This window comes from Peromyscus eremicus, chromosome 1 (assembly GCF_949786415.1).
Source record: "Peromyscus eremicus chromosome 1, PerEre_H2_v1, whole genome shotgun sequence".
In the NCBI taxonomy this organism is placed as follows: Eukaryota; Metazoa; Chordata; class Mammalia; order Rodentia; family Cricetidae; genus Peromyscus; species Peromyscus eremicus.
The window spans coordinates 130977363-130997355 of record NC_081416.1 but is presented as its reverse complement, the minus strand read 5'-3'; the positions used below and the strand labels follow the sequence as shown (position 1 = coordinate 130997355).

Genomic DNA, 19993 nt, shown 5'->3' with positions numbered 1-19993 from the left:
ACATTCCATGTGATAATCTGTGACTAAGTCTTGGGACATCTGACCTGAGGGGCAAGACGCTTTGAGTCTTGGTGATGGCACTCTTTCCCTTCCTGGTCACTAGTCCTACCACCTAGTGTAGGCTGTGAGCTTTGGGTCAGAGCTGGCTAGAGAACAGTGAGAGGCCGTGGCCTGCCTTTCATTTCATGGTCTTTCTTTTTATTGTTTCCTTTTGTATAAAAATTAGAGAAATTAAGAAGGCATGTTGCTCACACCTTTAATCCTAGAACTCAGGAGACAGACAGGTATATCACTATGATCTTTGTGAGTTTGAGGCCAGCCTGGTCTACAAAGCAAGTTCCAAGACAACAAAGGCTACATAGAGAGACCCTGTCTCAGATAAATAGACAGAGATAGATGATAGATAGATAGATAGATAGATAGATAGATAGATAGATAGATAATAGATAGATAGATAGATAGATAGATAGATAGATAGATAGATAGATAGATAGATGAAAAAAGAAAGGAACAGAGAAAATAGTAATAGAAAGGAAGGCTAGCGGAGCCCCCACGCCCCCACTACTTCTCTTGGCCTGGTTTGCACATCTGCCCTGAGCTTGCCGCTGTTGATGAGCGTCTCCACCCTATGAGAGGCACAGGAAGAGACAGAAAGCAGATGCCCTTTCGGTGTTGCAACTTATGCCAAAATTAGATTTAAAAATAGCATGGTGACCATGCCTGGCTGCAAATGTTCCTTGCTCTGGAATTTGGGAAATCGACTAATTAAGACCTAGGCAGCTCCACACACGGCCTCAGATGTTGCAAGTTCATGATGCTGCTACCAAGCTGTTAGTCACAAAACAGAAAAAAAGACCCCACCCTTCGGCAGCTACCCCCCGACTCACACCCTACCCCACCCCACCACCCCACCACCCACACCTTACACCACCCCACCACCCACACGTTACCCCACCACCCACACCTTGCCCCACCCCACCACCTCACCACCCCACCACCCACACATTACCCCACCCCACCACCCCACCACCCACAGCACAGCTCAGATGCACAAGCTCATCTTGTTCCCAAGTGTGTGGCTTCTGGTTTAAATGGAAATTCTGAAAAATATTTTAATCACTTTGACCCTGAATAGTTTTTATCTTTGACACTTCACTATTATGTATGCCCAGAATCCAATAATTCTTCAAATTCCCCAGAAGGAACTAATTTCTCTAAGAAATATCTAGGGTACAAAATCTAGTGCAATCTCAAAATGAGTGTAGTAGGGGGAGGAGGGGACTGGTTTTGTTGTTGTTGTTGTTGGTGGTGGTGGTGGTGGTAGTGGTGGTGGTGGTGGTGGTGGTGGTGATGATGGTGATGGTGGTTTTAATTGTAGCCTTTTTTTTTTTTTAAAGAAAGGAAGCATTTTTAGAGGAAACCAATTAGTCACCCTTCCAGATTTTCCTCCTACTCCAACTTCTCTATCTACTTCTGTATATCAATACAGAATATATCAATATTTGCATGTTCTGAACATTACATAACTACAGTCCCGAATAGGTGGTGTGGCTTCTTTTACTTAGTATAGTGTTTTCAAAGTTTGTCTTTGTTACAACATACAGCAACATCTCTTCTCCTCTTGTCAAATACTACTGCATTTTTTCAGCTAGACCATGTTTACAATACAATCATCAGTTTCAGGTTTTTGTTTTGTTTTGTATTGTTTTTGCTACCACAACTAACACTGGTATAAGACTTTGTGTGCAAGTTTTATGCAAACACATGTTTTCATTTCCTTTGTGTGTGTTATAGTCCTAGGGATAGAATTGGGTCACAGAAAAATTCTGTGCTTCACTTTTTGAGAAACTACCAAACTTTTCCAAAGTGGCTGAGACACCTTGCATTCTAACTAGCAGTGAATTCGGGTTCCAGTCTCCCCACTTGCTCACCAGTCCCTCTGCTGCCCTTTGATGCACCAGTTATGGTGGGTAAGATGTGGTACCTCGTCCTCTCCACCTGCACTTCCTTAGTGATCGTGACATATGGCGTATGTTCATGAGTGTGTATAATGACCAGGTCTATCATTTTTCAAGAAAGGCCTATTGGAATCTTGGCCTATTTTAAGCTGGGGTGTTTGTTTTCTTGCTAAATTGTGTTATTTATTTATTCTAAATGCAGCTTCTTGATGAGATAAATGACTAACAATGATTTTTTACCCCAGCATTTTGAACTGCCTTTTCACACTGTCCATAATGGAGAAGGATGAGCTTTTTAACTTCGATAGAATCCAAGTTTTGTCTTTCCTTTGCTGCTATAACATTAAACTACTGCCTGGTCCTAGGGCAAAGAGATTAACTTCTGTTTTGTCTTCAGAAGTTTGTAGTTTTACCTCTTACATTTAGGTCCGAGATCTACTTATAGTTAGTTGGGTTTTGTTGGAGGGTATGGTCTGAGACAGGGGATAGCCAATTATCCCAACTGTTGAAGATTATTCTTCCTCCATTGAATATTCTTGGCATCTTTACTTTAAATAAGCAGCAAATGGTTTACTTTTGGACTCTCAGTCATATTCCATTGATAGAATTATCTATCCTCATGCCAATACCACATTGTTTTGATTAGTGCAGTTAGCTGAAATGTTTGGAAATCAGAGTGTGAGTTTTCCAATTTCATTTGAAATATTGTTTTGACTATCATGAAACCCTTGCATTTCCATATGAATCTCAAGATCAATTTGTTGTGTTTGGCAAAAACAAATCTTTGGGGGGATTTTGATAGTTATCACCTTAAATCTACAAATCATTTGATATCTTCCCTTATTGTAATTAAGTCTTGTGGTGCTATGGATGGAACTCAGTGGTAGCCTGCTTTGCTTTCCTAGGGTGCACAAGGTCCTAGATCAAGTCCCAGCCTAGTCCCAGCTCCACCCCAACCCCCAAAAAGAAATCCTTCTGATCCATGAACATAGGATATCTTTTAATTACTTAGATCTTCCTTCGTATGTCTCAACAATTTGTTGTAGCCTTCAGTGTAGAATACTTACAAATCTTGTCTTAAATTTATTCTGAAATTTTTTATTGTTTTTAGAAGGTACTTAAACAGTTTCTCAACTGTTCCTTCCTAATGCAGCTGATTTTTATAATTGGTCTCATATCATCCAACAGTTACCTTAGTTTATCCTTGGGATTTGCTGTGCATGTGATGTTAGCATTTGCAAATGAGTATAATCTTACATTTTTTTGCTCCTACTTTTGTCTTTCATGTATTTATATATTTACATGTTTACTTTTGCCAAATTGTCTAAAATCCTCCAGTACACTGTTAAATAAAAAAAGGCAAGCAAGATATGCTTTTTAAAATCCCTGATCCTAAGGGGAAAAAATCTTTCAGTATTTTGAAATTAGTTATGCTGTGAGATTATTTGTAGATAACCTTTACCATGTTGAGGATACTCCCTTTCTGCTCCTAGTATTCTCTTAGTTTCTATTGAGATAATCATGTAGATTTTATCTCTTATTAATATGGGTGATTACCTTGCATTCCTGAGGTAAGCCATATTGAATCATAGAATACAGTTCTTTTAAGATGTTGCTCCACTGGGTTTGCTGATATCTTGTTGAAGTTTCACACATATATTTTCCATGACATAGCACTATCCCTAACACAGGCTATTTTTTTAATTTTTCAAGAAGTCTTTATTATTTTATTTATCAGAAAAGGCAACTGAGACATTTCTAAATTTACAGTATATTTAATACAAAAATAATGATTTCTCCAAAATATATACTAAAACTACAAAGTGTAGGATCAAAAAAAAAGGGAAGTCATATTTCTGTCCCCCAAAACAAGAGCTTGTGATCTCCTCCACCTGCACATAGCGCGAGTGTTCTATGCCAGGAAAGAACAGACCCGACAGCTACAGAACCAGGGAGGATGCACTGAGAGTGTCCTAAATGATGAACTTGAAACTGACTTGCCATTTTGCCAGGATATCCAGTGGTTGCAAATAAGTTTTCGCTAATTGCAGACCAACTAAATAAGTGTGCTCGATCCATATGAACAGGTCTTGTCTCTTGAGGATAACTGGACCGGGTGATATCCCAAATGATCCAATCATTTCCTGCAACAGCACCAACTTTGAAGGTGTTTTTCAAGCACCAGTGTGCTGACCTTAAGGTGTCTGTTCTGACTGAAGAGATGAAATTGCCTGTTGGGCCCTAGGTTATCAGAAAACCAGATTGTTCCGGTCTTCTCTGCAACCATCAGCTTAAAAGTTTCCTCAGGGTGCCAGCACACACTCATTCCAGGAGAATGAAGAAAATGAGGTGGCTGCTTCCCTTCCAAGCTCCAAATCCGGCAGATGTGGTCATCACTTACACTTTCAATTTCATGGCCTTCCTTGGGGTGGAACACCAAGTCATTAATGAAATCTGCATGACCCTCCAAAATCTTATATTCATTTTTATCTTGAAGATCCGAAGTAAGCAATCTAATCTTCGTTTCAGCAGCTGAAGTACAAAATGTGGTTACTGGAGACAGTGAATCAAGCCTGGTCTCTGAGCTCCAGGCTATGCCATCAACTCTATGATGAAATGTCCGTAGTGTTTTGTACTGAATTCCTTCGATATCTCTTTCTTCCTCCTGGATGTACACATGCCAATAACCACATAATTACTGGCACTATATGCAATTAGATTTCCTGAATCCCCACTCTCAAAGGGATTAAAGTCTACCTCATGCACACAATCTTCACCATCCACAGTGTAGGCAGCATTTCTTGTAGCATCTTGCTTGATCTTATATCTCAAAAACTGGAGCAGTTGTAAGACTCCAATAGCCTTCTATTGGCTGTCACGAAATGAAGGCAGGGAGGCGACCTGAGCACATTTCTGATGACTGTGGGCCTATTTTATACCTGTATAAATCTCCATCACCAAGGAAATAGTTGCATCAACTACTTAACAATTTAAACAAAAACGTGAAGCAGGACTATATATAGTAATGCATATGACCTTTCAGACAGGTCATGTTTTTAAAATAGCAAATATTTATTAAAATATTGTAGTATCATATGATATTGAGTTATAATGCTACTCCTGACATTCATGTACAATGTGGACAAATACAAATATTATATATATTTATCCAAATATATTTTACAAGAACACATATAAGTGACCATATATCAAATGATAAAGGTGTTTCCAATAGGAGAGATAAATGGGATAAAGTGTCCTTAAGATTCAACTGTTCATAAAAGTTCTACAGTCTAGTATCTCATGTATTTTGTGTAAACTTAAAAAAATAGAAATTGTTTTATCATAAAAGTGAGTTCACTGGTGTGTGTAAACCCATGTGCTAACAAATTACACTATAAGCCAGGGGAAATTCCTGCTCTGTACCTCACTGTCCTGTCCCTCACAGCTCACAGGCCTACTATGGTTATACTATAATCAATGCATGTGATATATACATGTAAATAACCTTACCTTCACACACTGAAATGCAGAATAATATATCTATTCCCGTTGTAATCAGCAAAAAAAATGAATAAAGATGGATAGCGTTTAGCATTCATAAGAATCTTTTCCATTGAAAAAGATATTTGAGAACAGGGTGAGGCAGGGAAGTTCTTTTTTTTTCCCCTAGAGATTGAACAGCTTGTGTCATGAAGAGATAGTGAAGTTAATCCATTGTTTTTGTATCTATTGAGATTGTGGTTGTGTTTTTCTTCCCAACAATACAAGACCTCAGAGCAATCAAACAGTATTTACACTCTCCATGGTTTAGGCCAGTGGTTCTCAACCTTCCTGATGCTGCCACCCTTTAATATACTTCTTCTATGTTGTGGTGACCCCCAACCATAAAATTATTTTAGTTGCTACTTCATAACTGTAATTTTGCTGCTGTTATGAATCATAATGTAAATATTTTGGAGATAGAGGTTTGCCAAAGGGGTTGCGACCCACAGGTTGAGAACCACTGGTTTAGATGCGGTGTGGATCTGTACCTTGCAAAAGAATGTTCTTGTTACTTCATATACATGGTGCTTGCTTAACTTTACATGAATGTTTGTGCATCGCATGGCTGTATTTTAAATTCTCCTTGTACCTTACAAGAATGTATAGCATCAGATTAACAGAAAAGAATGTGTGTGTGTGTGTGTGTGTGTGTGTGTGTGTGTGTGTGTGTGTGTTTTTAAAGGTACTAAGACATGTTGAAAAGCCTGATAAAATGTTGAAATATGTTTTTTTAGTGTATAAGTCAAATTTTTTTAGCAGTATAAGTCAAATTTTAGTTTTTAGTTTGATTAGGTTGCTTTAACTATTGAGCACTATTTTTTATAATGAAAGAGCATCTGTATTGTGAGAAAATCAATCTGTAAATAACCCTCCAGACGTTTTCTAGCCTTCGTGTAGCTGGACCTAGAAATCTATAAGTGTGTTTTTAAATATGAGTCCCTCTAGTGTTTCAGTGATCACATTTGGGACACACAGCATCCTCACAGAGGCTAAGGGAAATGCAGACCCTGGGCTCAAGCCTAGACACAGGTGTAAATGATTACCAGTCTGCACTCCAGAATCCCAAAGTCACATCGGGCCACTTACTGACACAGTGTTCCCAGTTGACTTGACATTCCCTGACTGGCTCCCTGACAGCTACCACGGCATTTCCACCCTGAAGGGTTACTACCTACCCACTTCCAAGCACCACGAACAGCCGCCACCGCATGCACAGCTCCCACACTACGTGGAAATAATCAAGGAAGCAGGAAAAAGTATATGCCCTGACAGTCAGAAATCATCGCCAGGGTAGTGGAGGCAGGAGGTGGTGTACAGCAAGGGGAAATCATGGTTTCGTTGTAGGATGAATCTCTTTGCCTTTTGTTATGATCCTGTAAGGATGTTCAGAGGAAAGTCAAACTGTGACAGAGCATGAGGGAACCTCCAACAGATGTGTGGGGCCAGAGCACTCCTTATGTGTGTCCATGTTGATTCCAGGCAGCCAGAACAAGGTGCCGCTGCCAGGTGGCAGAAACAAGAGAATTGTGGTGTTTAGCCTGGAGACAGGAAGTCTGAGATGAAGGTGTGGGTGGGGTCGGTCTGGTCTCCTCTGGCCTTTGGTGGTGGGTACCCTGGTGCTGTTTGGTGTGTGGAAGCGTCGCTGTAGTCTCCACCTTCATGTTCTCAAGGTGATTGCCTGTGCCATACCTGTATGCAAATCCCTCCTTCTTCAAAGGTATTTAGGGCTGGCGAGATGGCTCAGCAGATAAGGGTGCTGGCCGCCAAGCTTGATGACCTGAGTTTGATCTCTAGAACCCATGCGGTGGGAAGAGAGAACTGACATTCCTAAGTCTCCCCCGACATTATCTACACATGCAGTGTGACACAGGTACCCACACACACAATAAACAAATAAGTAAATTTAATTTTAATAAAAAGGTATCATGTCATATTGGATTAAGGCCCTCCTGACTCCAATAGGACGTCATATTAGCTAAATACATGGGCAACTCTCCTATTTCCAAATGACAGCACACTCTAGCACACACAGACACCTACATAGCTCTGCAGGGTCGGACTCCGTCCTGATTGTAGTCATTGCCCTCTAGAGTGACTGGGTTCTGGGATTTAAAAATACATCTTCTAGAGAGGGAATTGCACCTCAACATAGACTGCATACCAGTGGAGTGTTCCAGAAACTGAATGGCCAAGAAATTGTAGACTTAGAAGAAAGAACTCCGTGTGAGTTGGTGTTTGCGCTCTCAGCCTGTGTCAGCCTGCAGTCTCTGAGCCCACCACAGGGGGGCGTGGTTGGGTAGTTTAGATGGAGGCGTCTGGAGGGGCCTCTGATCCAGGACTGAGGTGTGCTTCAGCTGTATGTCATCTTGTCACCACAGGTTATATCGAAGCTGCTGTCATTCCGGCCGGGGCTCGGAGGATCCGTGTGGTAGAAGACAAGCCTGCTCACAGTTTCCTGGGTAAAACAAAACTCTACTGATTCTGATGACTAGGTTCTAGCAGCTCTGGTTCTGCATCTTCCTCCTAGTGTTGCATGTACGTGCACTCCTATACACCTTGTCCCAGGTGAACTCTGGTGTTACCCCTTCGCATGTGCACTCCTGTACACCTTGTCCCAGGTGAACCCTGGTGTTACCCCTCCGCTCTCATTTTAATACTGTAAGTACTCAAAATGGACCAGACAGCACTTTTGGCAGCAAGATCCAAGGTATGTTTGGGGCGGGTGGGTAGGGTAGAGTCAATTAGAACCCTCACTTTTAGACAGGGTGGAGAATGAAAATGTGGAGGAATCCATGAGGTGTTAGGGACGTGTTTGCCAAAATCACTGCTGAAGAGTCCTGTGCAGTTAGCCCAGGCAGTGTAGGCCGTGGCTCATCCTTCAGCAAGCCCCTGCCGACTCTCTGAAGCTGCCTCTTACTGAGGGAAGAGCAATGGTGATCAGCTGAAATACAGAGCAGTACTGGCCTTCCCTAAGCTCTGGGTACCTAACGTCACAGTGACCAACTCCGCTGACTTCAAGCTCATACACCTACGATCTCTACAGGGTTGGATTCTGCCCTGACTGGGGCTCATTGCCCCTATAGAGGGACTGATTCAGTGAAGCATGTCCCCACTCCCAGTGAAAGGAGGCCCTGTGAGTGATTCCAGTCTTGCCATTAACCTCCAGCAAAGATCAGCTGGTCCTGAGCAGCAGGGAGTCAGGGCACTGCATTGAACTTGCGTTGTTTTCACAGGCCTCAGGGAGAACACAAACACTCCTTAGGACTTCAGGGGCCGCTCTGCTCTTGGTTCACTCAGATAGAAATGCTGTCACCCATATTCTTTGGTCAGTCTAAACCCCATGGTCCTTGTTTGGTTTAAATTTCAAACGAGACATGGCTGATCTCCTATTCAGCCTGTGAGGCAAGGTGTCAGGGAGGGGGTATAATTGCTCAGTATTTGGGGTAAATCAGAATTGCCCGTGAAACCTTTTAATATGAACTTTTAACACTGATAGAAAAAGAAATTGTGTATTAGACCACATTCCTACCTTTTCAGATTATACAAAAGTATCCCTGCCTTTCTTAGAGGTGGTCACAACTTGAGTTAACTCTAATGAGACAGACGCAGAATCAATCTCTAGCAGATCCGTGTTAATCAGGACCGTGGTACTATTGTGTAGAGCCTTAGATGATGACGATGGCACTATTATAGAGCGTTCGGTGACGTGCTGTACTGGCTGAGGGGGAACACTCCAAGGAACACTGCACATCGGCCTCATCCCAGCCAAGTCTACCACACTCTGTCCCCCCACACAGAACGATGCTTATGAACGCTGCCTAAAACAGGCTGTGTGCTGCTTCGGACAACTTTTCCAGAGTGGCAGCCTTTTCCTAAATTCCTGGAGACCCCACCCCTTCCTGTTCACCTGTGGAAGCTGGGTCTACTTCCACAACGTTGGCATTAGAAGTCTTGCCACTCAGGGTCTCCCCAACATTTACCTTTCCTAACTAGCCCTCTAAGAATGTATCATTTCCCAGGGAACCATGCTTCTGTTCCTAAGGGGGGCACTGAGGCTCCACAAGAGGCCAAGGTCCACTCTCACCCCTATCTTACGAAGTTATGAAGCCAGTGGTCTAAGAGCTGGCCCAGCTCTGAGTGCCCCACATCAGTTCTTCCATAAGGCCAGCAACAGGTACTCAGCAGGTAAAGTCCTTGGGCTCCCAAGATGCCCCAGCACCCATCCTGCCTGTCCCATCCCCACATGCCTGAATGAAATGATAAGACTTCCTCCAGTTCTGCTTTTCTATGGAGTGTAAACATGGCAGAGGACAATATCAGAATCAATAAATCCTCAATATCTAAGCCCTAGAATATAAAGGAACTCTTCGCTGGAACCCACATCAGGGTCTGAGGGAAAAAAAACCAAAAACTGGTGGATGCTGCTGGGGGCAGAGGGATTGCTGTTAATTGGTCCTGTCAGCTCTACTGTGGAAGCCTAGAGGCCACATATTCAAAGGAGAGTAGTAATGCCCATGTTTGTGGTTCCCGGTTACTGGACAGTGATGTCCTTTAGAGACCTGACCCCCCACATCCCAAAATACCACAGAGTATCATCGCTGTGCTAGATCCGCAGACAGCAAGCCGAAGCCCCCGGAGGCCTACTTGTATGCCCAGTTCCTCCCTCTGTCTGAATTCACTGCAGCCTGCAAACCCTCAGAATTGCCAGTGGAGTCCAACTCTGGCCAGAGGTTGACTGATGGAGATGACATTTCATTGTGTGCACTGCAGAGAAGCTAATCTGTATCCCAAGAAGATTGATTTAAGTGTCTGAATGACTTGGCTCCCAGAAGCAGCACTGTGCCTCCATGGGATCTTGGAACCCGCCTCGGTCCCCTTATCTTACCCCAGATTCATAATCCCAGGATTTCAGGCCCTGGCACACAGACGGGAGCAAGCCTGAAGGTGGTCCACGCTCGCTCGTTATGTTTCTAGAGTCCGCTCCAACAGGCCGTGTTTCCACTCAGGGCTGGGAGCTTTGAAAGTCAACCCAGTGTAATTCTGAATTACTCTCACATTTGCTGGGAGCAGTTCCTGAAGAATTTCACCCCCGCCTACCTTCAGCCCACGCTGGCTGGCTTTCTGCTCCAAACCACCTGGAACAGGAAATGCCTCCACAGTTTGTATCCATGGCTAAGAACAGTGCTGGCTGGACTCCTGGTGGAAAAGAAAAGGGAAAAAAACTGACCCAGTGCCAGGAGTAGAAGTAGGTTGACTGTGGGTCAGGTCTTCCAGTTGACTCCGGGAGGGGAAAACTGCAAAGAACCCGCTGGTCTTCTGCACCCCTCTGAGCCAGGAGAGAACAAGCAGGCAGGGAGAGAGCCTGCCTTCACAAGGCCAGCTCTGACAAGGAATGCCCCTCCTCGCTCCGGGGAATACTTACTGTCTTCACTTACGGTGCCTGAAAGTCCCAAGATGGTGGGAAAATATCCACCCAGAGAAGAGTGCGAGCTGAAAACGGTTGGATGTTCAGCATGTGACCTTATTATATTCTGGGCTGTGCAGAGATCTTGTTCTGCCCTGGTGGTCAAATAAAGGTGCACCTGTCCCTGGGGTACCCTGCAAAAAGCCTGCCCAACAATTGAAAGTCCACAAAGCGTGCGCCCTTGTTTTCAGATTGTGCTTTAAAACATCCAGCCTTTGGCCCAGGCAGAAGCAGCTAGAGGGATCTCAATAAACCAGAACCTCGGACCTCTCCGATGGAATAAACCACTGCAGGAGTCCGTCCCATTCCTCTGCTCGGAACGGTTATTGCCTGTGAATCCGAGCGGGTGTGATCTTTTGGGTCACCTTGTTGAGTCTTCGCAGAGTCCCCAAATCCTAGTGTCGACTGATTTGCTTCTTGACATGCTTACAAAGAGGATTTGATGTCTGGAGCTGGGTGTGCTGCATACCCCGGCCTCAGGACGAGGTCCTGCTCAGAGCAGCACCCCTTCCCCAAACCCTGCTCAGGCCCACTGGCAGAAGGGAGGACAGCAGCTCCTGCTGCAGCCGAAGGGGACAAGAGGTGACAGTCCCACCAAGTCCCTGGGTCACGAGACTCCACACAGAAGCTACCTGTTCACTCTCAGACATGACCTTGGGGTCCCAATAGACCCCGAGACTGAAGTTTCATCCTTTTGAAAGGCATGCCAAGTGCTAAGTTCTGATTTTTACTTTCTGTGCGGAACAGAGGAACTTAGAAAGCTCGTGTCTTGCTTGGTGACTCCCACCCAAGTCAAAAGGGTTAGAAGCTGTCCCCGTGCCTACAGAAGCTCTTATTTCAAATTCTGCCTCCACTGAGAAATCACAGCGGGAAGTATGCACAGCTCGGTTCTGAGGACCCCGTTCTGATGAGCAGAGGGCTCTGCAGCCGGGGCCTCCATGGGCTTCACCTCCATCCTCGCTGTCACAATCACTGCTTCTACCGTGGCTCCCCTGGGACTCGGCAGCTTACTGTAGTCACCGCCCCCCAACCCTAAACGTGCCTTTTCTCTTGTCTAGACGTTCTCCCCAACCCTTCCCTCCCAGATGTTGGGCTTTGGGCATGGGCCAGGGAGATTTTGAGTGCATAATTCAGTAAGTTACCTAACCATCTTACAAAAGTGTGCACACAAAGGTGTGCACACAAAGCTGGCGGGAAAGAGGCACCTGTACACAAAGTTGTGCACACAAAGGTGTGCACACAAAGCCGGTGGGGGGGAGGCACCTGTACACAAAGGTGTGCACACAAAGCCGGGGGAAAGAGGCACCTGTACACAAAGGTGTGCACACAAAGCCGGGGGTGGGGGGGAGGCACCTGTACACAAAGGTGTGCACACAAAGCCGGTGGGGGGGAGGCACCTGTACACAAAGGTGTGCACACAAAGCCGGGGGGGGGGGAGGCACCTATGCAGGTACTGCAGGATGGGAGCAGTAGTCCAGGAGCGTGTGCTCGGCCCGCCACATCTCTTAACTGCGGAGCTTGTGTTTGTAAAGAGCTGAGGTGACTCTGAGGAACCCACACGAGTAGTTTTCTTCCTCTGTCTGTGGGGCCCTTGCCATGACTAGTGAGGCTGGCCTCCTAAAGACCTGGGTGACAAACAAATCTAGTCCCTAGTCACTGGGCTTCAGCTTCAGGTGCTGCTGAATCTTGGAGTTTCAAATGAGGTGACAGGAAACAGTGTCTGCTTCTATCAACATTCCTGTCCTCTCCTGGGGGGCTCTTCCCGTGTGCTGCCAGATCAGGTTTATGTCTTTGGACAATGCCTAGGAAGGAAAGTATTTCTCTCTAAGGCAAAAGGTAGCCAAAACCCAGAACTGGACATAGTCCCTATGACTAGAGGGAAAACATTCTCAAGAGAAGCTGGCTGGGGGCGGGGGTGGGTGGGGTTCTTGAAAATGGAGAAACAGAAAAAGGTTAGGTGCAAATATGTTAGACAGTCAAGATGGCCACCTTGCATCTAGACTCCCAGCCCTAGCCTTGAGCTGGGAAGGGAGGCCAATGGGGGAATGCCGAAGGTCAGCGCATGTGGGACCTGCTGAGAAGAGCGAGCTGCCACCCCGATCCTCTGGTCTGTGTGACACGTGGGTTCCAGTAAGGGCATAGGCATGGCTGGGGGTGGCATGTGGCTCATCTCACTGATTCCTGCTTGTGGACAGCTGCAAGTGCTCCAGAGACCTCCCCCCCAGCCACAGTGACCATCACCATCCACCTCCTGCCTACCACTGCCCTCCACCTCTGACCCCCATCTCCTTAGCCAGACCTGTGGGAAAGGATAGCTGTCACCTTCTACTTGCTCCCCTGCCTTCCTGCCGAAGGAGATCATCTTAACTGCAGCCTCCAAGGGTCAGGAGTCAGGGCCCCACCTCTAGGTCTACCATGCACTCCCAGAAGTTTCTTCTTTTCCTGGTTGCCATAGATAAAGGCATAGTGTCTTTCTTCCAGGAAGCCGTCTCCAGTTGCCTGTCTGTCACTTACACACCCAAGTCCCCAGTGTGCCTCTCTCTCAGAGTAGATGAAGCTGTGTCATGTCACTCTGCTGTCTGTCTGTCCCCCAGACTGTGAGTTCCCTGAGAACAGCAGCACTCTGTCCTAAGCCCCCTGCCAGAAAACTCTCAGAACAGTCAGAGAGACAGGCAGAGGCAACCCTGCTGTTCCATGGGCATCCTCAATTCATTCTTTGTTAGGGCACTCCAGCCCCTCATTTTTCTGTTCTGGAACTTTCTACCAGCCTACAATGATTCCTCAAATCAAGTATATATGATGTGCAAGAAGTGACTTCCCAAACTTCCGGTGAAGCTGAAAGACAACGCATGCTTCTATCCCCTTCAGTTAAGAGGATATGCCAAGTGTGAGGCTTGGTCTGTTGGGCTCAGGTCTCGTTGCTCCAACTTTATAGCTGAGTGTCATTGGGCAAGTTCCTTAACCTCTCTGTTCTTCCTTTTTTTTTTTTTTTCATCTGACATGTGAAGAACGTAGTTCCAAGAGTCATTGGGAAGGTTAATGGGTAAGGGTGCATGAAGAGGTGCTTCCTAAATAGTAGTTTGCAGGAGCTGGTGACAGAAGAGAAAAATTGGGGATCCTGTGATCTCACCTCCTTTTCAGTAGGCAGAAAGTCTCCAACAAAGTAGACCTGTTCCAGGTAACAGAGTGTTCCCTTCCCTAGCCCCTCCCTGGAGTCTGGGAATCCTTTAGTTCCTATATGCAGCCTCCCTGGGGTATGCTCCTCACCAGTACGTCGCCATGTTAAACAGTACCCTACCTGTTCCCCGGGTAACAACAGTTGAAATGCCCCAAGCTTGCTCCCCCACTGCAGTTGCTGGGACTGTAGCATCACACAAACCAGGGAGCCGAGGCTGGACCTGCCCCAGATCCTGCAGCCACCTGTCTGAGCAGACCTCAACAACCTCAGGCTTCTGACCCAGCATGGCTGACAGATTCAGCTTCCAGACACCCCTGTGAGTCTCCGTATCCAAAATCGGTGGTTAGTGGGTTGTTTAGTTGCTAGTCTCTGCAGGGAGATAATAGGACATGGCGGGGTCTCTGAAATTATTGACTGTAAACTGGGGCTCCAAAGCGAGATGGAGAAGTCGGGGGTGTTAGGGCTCCAGTGGTGGACCAGAGTGCATCAGAGTTTCATTTTGCAGAATGACCTTAAGACTTAATGTCACTTTGAGTCATCAAGTGCCAGACTAGATCCTGGTTTGTTATTGTTGTTGTTTGTATTATGCAGTGGTTTTCTCTAAATAGCAACAACAAAAGCAAAGGGCATCAGAACTCTACCACAGAGGGTTCTCCTAAGCAAGAAGGCGGTATGACCCTAGTCTGTACTGTGGGAGGTAGCAGTGCATGGATGCCCTTACCCCCATAAGCTGTGCCTCAGACATGTGAGTAAGAGAGTGTGGGGTCTCGAATGCCCAGAGCTCAACCCTTATCCCTCCTGGCAGCTGCCAGGTGTTGTCACCACATCTGTGAGTAGCTGGGGGTTTTCATGCCTAAGTGTGTAACGGAACAGCATCACTTTCTACAGGATTATTCGCTTTCCCCATGTGGGGGTGTTGGGTCCTTGGGGGATACTGGAGTTACATTGCCCTTCCAAAGGCTCAGGGGAGGTAACAGTAAAATGGATGGATGTTTACCTTTTTTCTTCATGGCTAAATAATGCTCCATTTTGTGTATGTACTCTACATAGTCTTGATCTAGTCATCTATCAGTTGGCATCTCAGCTGACTCCATGCTCTGCCTGCTGTGAGCATTGCTGTAGCACATCTCTGCACGGTGCTGATTTCATTGCCTGTGGATATTTATTGGAAGTAGGGGAAACAGATCCTGTGCTGGACCTATGCTTTTCCCATGAATTTTCCATACTAGCCAGAGAAGTGTACATACCCAGCCACCTGTGCACGGTTTCCTCCATGTCCTTACCGCCATTAGCTAACTCTCGCTTTATCCCTGAGCACATGCTGACGAGGGTGTGCTGGTTTACATCTCCCTGATGACTTGTGAGGGTGAGGAGTTCAGGTGGGAGGGATTGCCTTGTTTGGTTTTGGGTTTGATTTGGTTTGAGTATATTTTTAAGTACTTGTAAGCTATTTGCATTTCATTTTTAAAGAAGTATCAAGCTTGGCAGAGTGATTGACACCTGAAGCAAAGAACTGCAGGGAAGCCGAGGCCTTCCTGGGCTACTGTGTAAAACCCTATCTCAAATGGGGGAGGGAGCCGGAGAGATAGCACGGGGGTTAAAGTGCTCGCTCCTCTTGCAGAGGACCCTGGTTCAATTCCTAGTTCCCACACAGTGGCTCACAACTGGCTGTGACTCCATTCCTGGTGCTCTCTTCCGATCTCTGCAGGTATTGCCTCACGCGGCACACATGAACTCATGAAGGAACATACATACGCGTGCATATAAATAGAAATAAAAAAGTAAACAAAGCTCTTTTTTAAGGTGCTGGGGATGTGACTCTGTTGGTACAGTGCTTGCCTGGCATGCAGGAAGCCCTGGGTTCAATCCCCAGCAGTGTATAAACGTGGCATGATGGGATGCACCTGTAACCAGCACTAGAGAGGTAGAATCGGAAAGATCAGAAGTTCAAGGTCACTCAGCTACATGGGGGTTTGAGCAGAACTGGGTTAGAGATGATGTTGGTCACTTGACCATCTCTGGCCTGTCCTTGGCAGCAAGGAGGGTAGGACTGTAGGAGATTGTGGGGCGTGCAGTAAACTAGACACAGACAGAGAGACAAGTCCTGTGTGTTCTCTTTCACACGTAGAATGTAGAATAGCAATTATCGAGATATATATCGATATATATATATATATATATTATACACATAATCAACTCTTGCACTGAACCCAAAAATAGTAAACTAATACTTGTTAATGTTTTTTAGTCTCAAATGAATGGATGAGCTTTGCCTAAAGCTCCAAGACATGTTTTGTGGCCTTGAATATACCAGTGTAGAACCCTTTCGTCAGGTAGGAAGCCACCTCCCACCATAGGTTTGGACTGGACCCTGGCATCTCCAGCCTCCAGCCTCTCCCCCAATCCCATTACTGGAAGCGGTACTGAGATAGGCAGCTGGGTTGGAAGATGTGCCATCAGCCCTCACAGCTCTTTCTCCTGTGAACCAGAGAAGTTTGCTTTCTGTCGACTAGCCTTGTGTCCTTGGTGCCCAGAGAGTACAATCTTCTCACTGCAGGTCCTGCGTGCCCTCATGGAAGCCTCAGGCTCAACCAGGACCCCACATTCCCTCCGAGGACAGACTAAATGGTCCTGATTTTCCAATGCTCAATTTCCCTTTTAGCTCTCAAAGACTCCAGTAAGAGATCCATCAACAGCGACTGGAAGATCGAACTCCCTGGAGAGTTCCAGATTGCGGGAACAACCGTCCGCTATGTGAGAAGAGGCCTGTGGGAGAAATTTTCAGCCAAGGGACCCACCACGGTGCCACTGCACCTGATGGTAAGTGCTGGTCCTGGACATTTACTTAAGCTGGCATCTTCGTGGGTTTATTAGTCTTGTTCCCAGGACCTGGGTGAAAGGGGATGCCTCTGGTTCCCAGGAGTTTGCAAGGCTCCCTGCTACTGAGGCCTTTCCCTCTTCACTGTTATTTTCATTTGTTCATCTATGTGTGTATATGCATATGTGCAATGTGTTTATATGATGTGTGTATGTGGCGAATGAACATGTTCTTGAGGGAATGCAAATGTGCATTCCGGTACACATTTGTGCGCACGTGTAGATGCTGAGGTCAGCAGCCAATGTCTTTTCTTGATTGCTGTCTACATTTATATTTTGAGACAGAGTCCATCACACAACCTAAAGCTCATCAATTTGGCTAGGCTAGTTGGCCAATAAACTTCATCAATCCCCTTATCTCTGCCCACACCTACAGTTCTGGGATTACACACTCATGATGTCATGGCTGGCTTTTTTCATGCGTGCTGAGGATCCAAACTCAGCTCCTGGGCTTCTGTAGCATATGTGTTACTGACTGAAGCATGCACATTACTGACTGGAGCATGCACATTACTGACTGGAGCATACACATAACTGACTGGAGCATGAACATTAATGACTGGAGCATGCACATTACTGACTGGAGCATGCACGTTACTGACTGGAGCATGCACATTACTGACTGGAGCATACACATAACTGACTGAAGCATGCACATTACTGACTGGAGCATGTACATTACTGACTGGAGCATACACATAACTGACTGAAGCATGCACATTACTGACTGGAGCATGTACATTACTGACTGGAGCATGCACATAACTAACTGAAGCATGCACTTACTGACTGGAGCATGCACTTACTTATTGAAGCATGCACTTACTAACTGAAGCATGCACATTACTGACTGAAGCATGCACATAACTGACTGAAGCATGCACATTACTGACTGGAGCATGCACATTACTGACTGAAGCATGCACTTACTGACTGGAACATGCACATAACTGACTGAAGCCTGCACATTACTGACTGAAGCATGCACTTACTGACTGAAGCATGCACATTACTTACTGAAGCATGCACATTACTGACTAGAACATGCACATTACTCACTGGAGCATGCACATTACTGACTGAAGCATGCACATTACTCACTGGAGCATGCACATTACTTACTGGAGCATGCACTTACTGACTGAGGCATCTCCCCAGCCCTCTACCTCTCTCTTGGTCTCATTCCTTCCACCTTGGGGTTCCTCCCCAGAATCTCCTCCTGGCTCCTCACTAGCAAAGCACCTATCTTTTTCAAAGGGAGAGCCTTCCAGGAAGGGATTGTGCAGTCACATGGGTGGCAGCCAGGGACAGCTGGCACCATTAAGCAGATGATCATTGTCTTACTTTATTTAGGGTTTCCATTGTGGTGATAAAACACCATGACAGAAAAGCAGCTTGGGGAGGAAAGGCTTTGCCTGGTCCACATATCCAGGGTTACAGTCACTGAGGGAAGCCAAGGCAGGAACTCAAGCAGGGCAGGAACCTGGAGGCAGGAGCTGAAGCAGAAGCCATGGAAGGGTGCTGCTTCCTGGATTGCTTCCCATGGCTTGCTCAGCCTGCTTTCTTAGAACACCCAGGATGACTTGCCCAGTGGTGGCTCCACCCACAATGGGCTGGGTCCTTCCATGTCAATAACTAATTAAGAAAATGGCTTACAGCCCCATCTTATGGAGACATTTTCTCAACTGAGGTTCCCTCCTCTCAAGTTGACATAAAACTACCCAGCACAGCTGTGCTCAGAATCTGCTTTTGCATCAGACAGCAGCATGCATAGAGCTATCCTAAAGCTGAGATACACCTTCTGGAAGTGGACTGTGGATGCAATATATGGTATCACTCAGACTGGCCAGATTCTGCTTGTGACCAGAGCTGGGGAATCAGGAAAGAATCTGATTCCATCTTCTGTTTACTCCCCAGGTGGCCTTAGGAAACCTGTACACTCAGCCTAGCCAGGATGCCAGTGTTATCTCTTATTTCCTGGAAACTCCATGATTGCCACTTAAACATGGGCTCAGTATCAAAGGCCTCCAGGGCATCATGCCATGGCTGCCTTCTCAGGGTCTGAGTGATCTCATGGACTATGTATGACAACACCCCATTATGGATAATTTTGTGAGGGTGCTAGAGATTAAACACAGCCCTTGTGCATGCCAGGTGATGCCTGTTGATTCTGACCTCCTGAAGATCAGGGTTTGTGGCAGTTTGTGCATGGGTCATGTCTGAAGTACCTGCCAGTCTCCGAAGTTCTGTCCCCCATTTATTTGTGCCCCTGGAGATGAGCTAACACTCAGAAGATTCTCTGGCCAGCACCTACTGTGGGTGTTGAGTGTGGCCTGATGGGGGTGCTGACCCCATTGTAGTTTCTGCTGAGCTGAAAGCCAGCCAGCTTCCATGTGGGCCATAAACTGTCTGGGAACCTGCCAGTGATTCCACTGGAGATCATTTCTGCAAGTAGATCTCTGGGACCCAGGTACCTGTCCCAGAGCCATTGCTCCAGGATAAGATGTTTCCCAGTCAAAGCCTTTGAAACAACCCCCCACAACTATTCTGAACTGAAAGCAAATATTCAGAGGGGCACAGAGAGGGGGCTAGAGACAAAATAAAGTCCATGCAGAAATATCAGCTGTTAGCACAGGACTCTGCCTTCTCTAACAAGCACTGAAGTGTGCATAGGGCCTTTCTTCACTAAAAACTCTTATACACTGATGGGTCTTCAGCCCAGGGAAGCCTGGACACAGCCATAGGCTGTTCGGACCATAACTGAAGTCAGAGAAAGTATCTTGCAACCATCTGGGTGTTCAGCCCTTATTTAATATTTAATTGCTTTGTCCCTGGAAATGTGCTCTTTACTCCACATCACATCAAGGTTCCCTTGCCTCAGCATAGAAAGCTGTGCTCCCCAAACTGGGATGTGTATATCACTTTCACAATCAGGAATACCTATGGAGTCCTGGAGATCAGCATTTGAAA

At 46.0% G+C, this 19993-nt stretch overlaps 1 protein-coding gene and 1 long non-coding RNA gene across 3 annotated transcripts in view; one reads left to right on the top strand and one right to left on the bottom strand.

Annotated features, from left to right (window-relative positions):
* Nucleotides 1-19993, top strand: part of Adamts17 (ADAM metallopeptidase with thrombospondin type 1 motif 17) — a 321166-nt gene that overhangs the window by 227725 nt on the left and 73448 nt on the right. The window contains 2 exon segments of the mRNA XM_059273139.1: nt 7883-7963; nt 16809-16966. Of these exon segments, the coding sequence (XP_059129122.1) occupies nt 7883-7963; nt 16809-16966 (239 nt within the window).
* LOC131919089 (uncharacterized) overlaps nt 7393-19993 on the bottom strand; it is a 28931-nt gene continuing 16330 nt past the window's right edge. For both annotated transcript variants that reach the window (XR_009381158.1, XR_009381159.1), the window contains exons 2-3: nt 10602-10700; nt 7393-7959 (exon numbers count right to left, since the gene is read on the bottom strand). This is a non-coding gene — a long non-coding RNA (uncharacterized LOC131919089). The remainder of the gene's footprint in view (nt 7960-10601; nt 10701-19993) is intronic.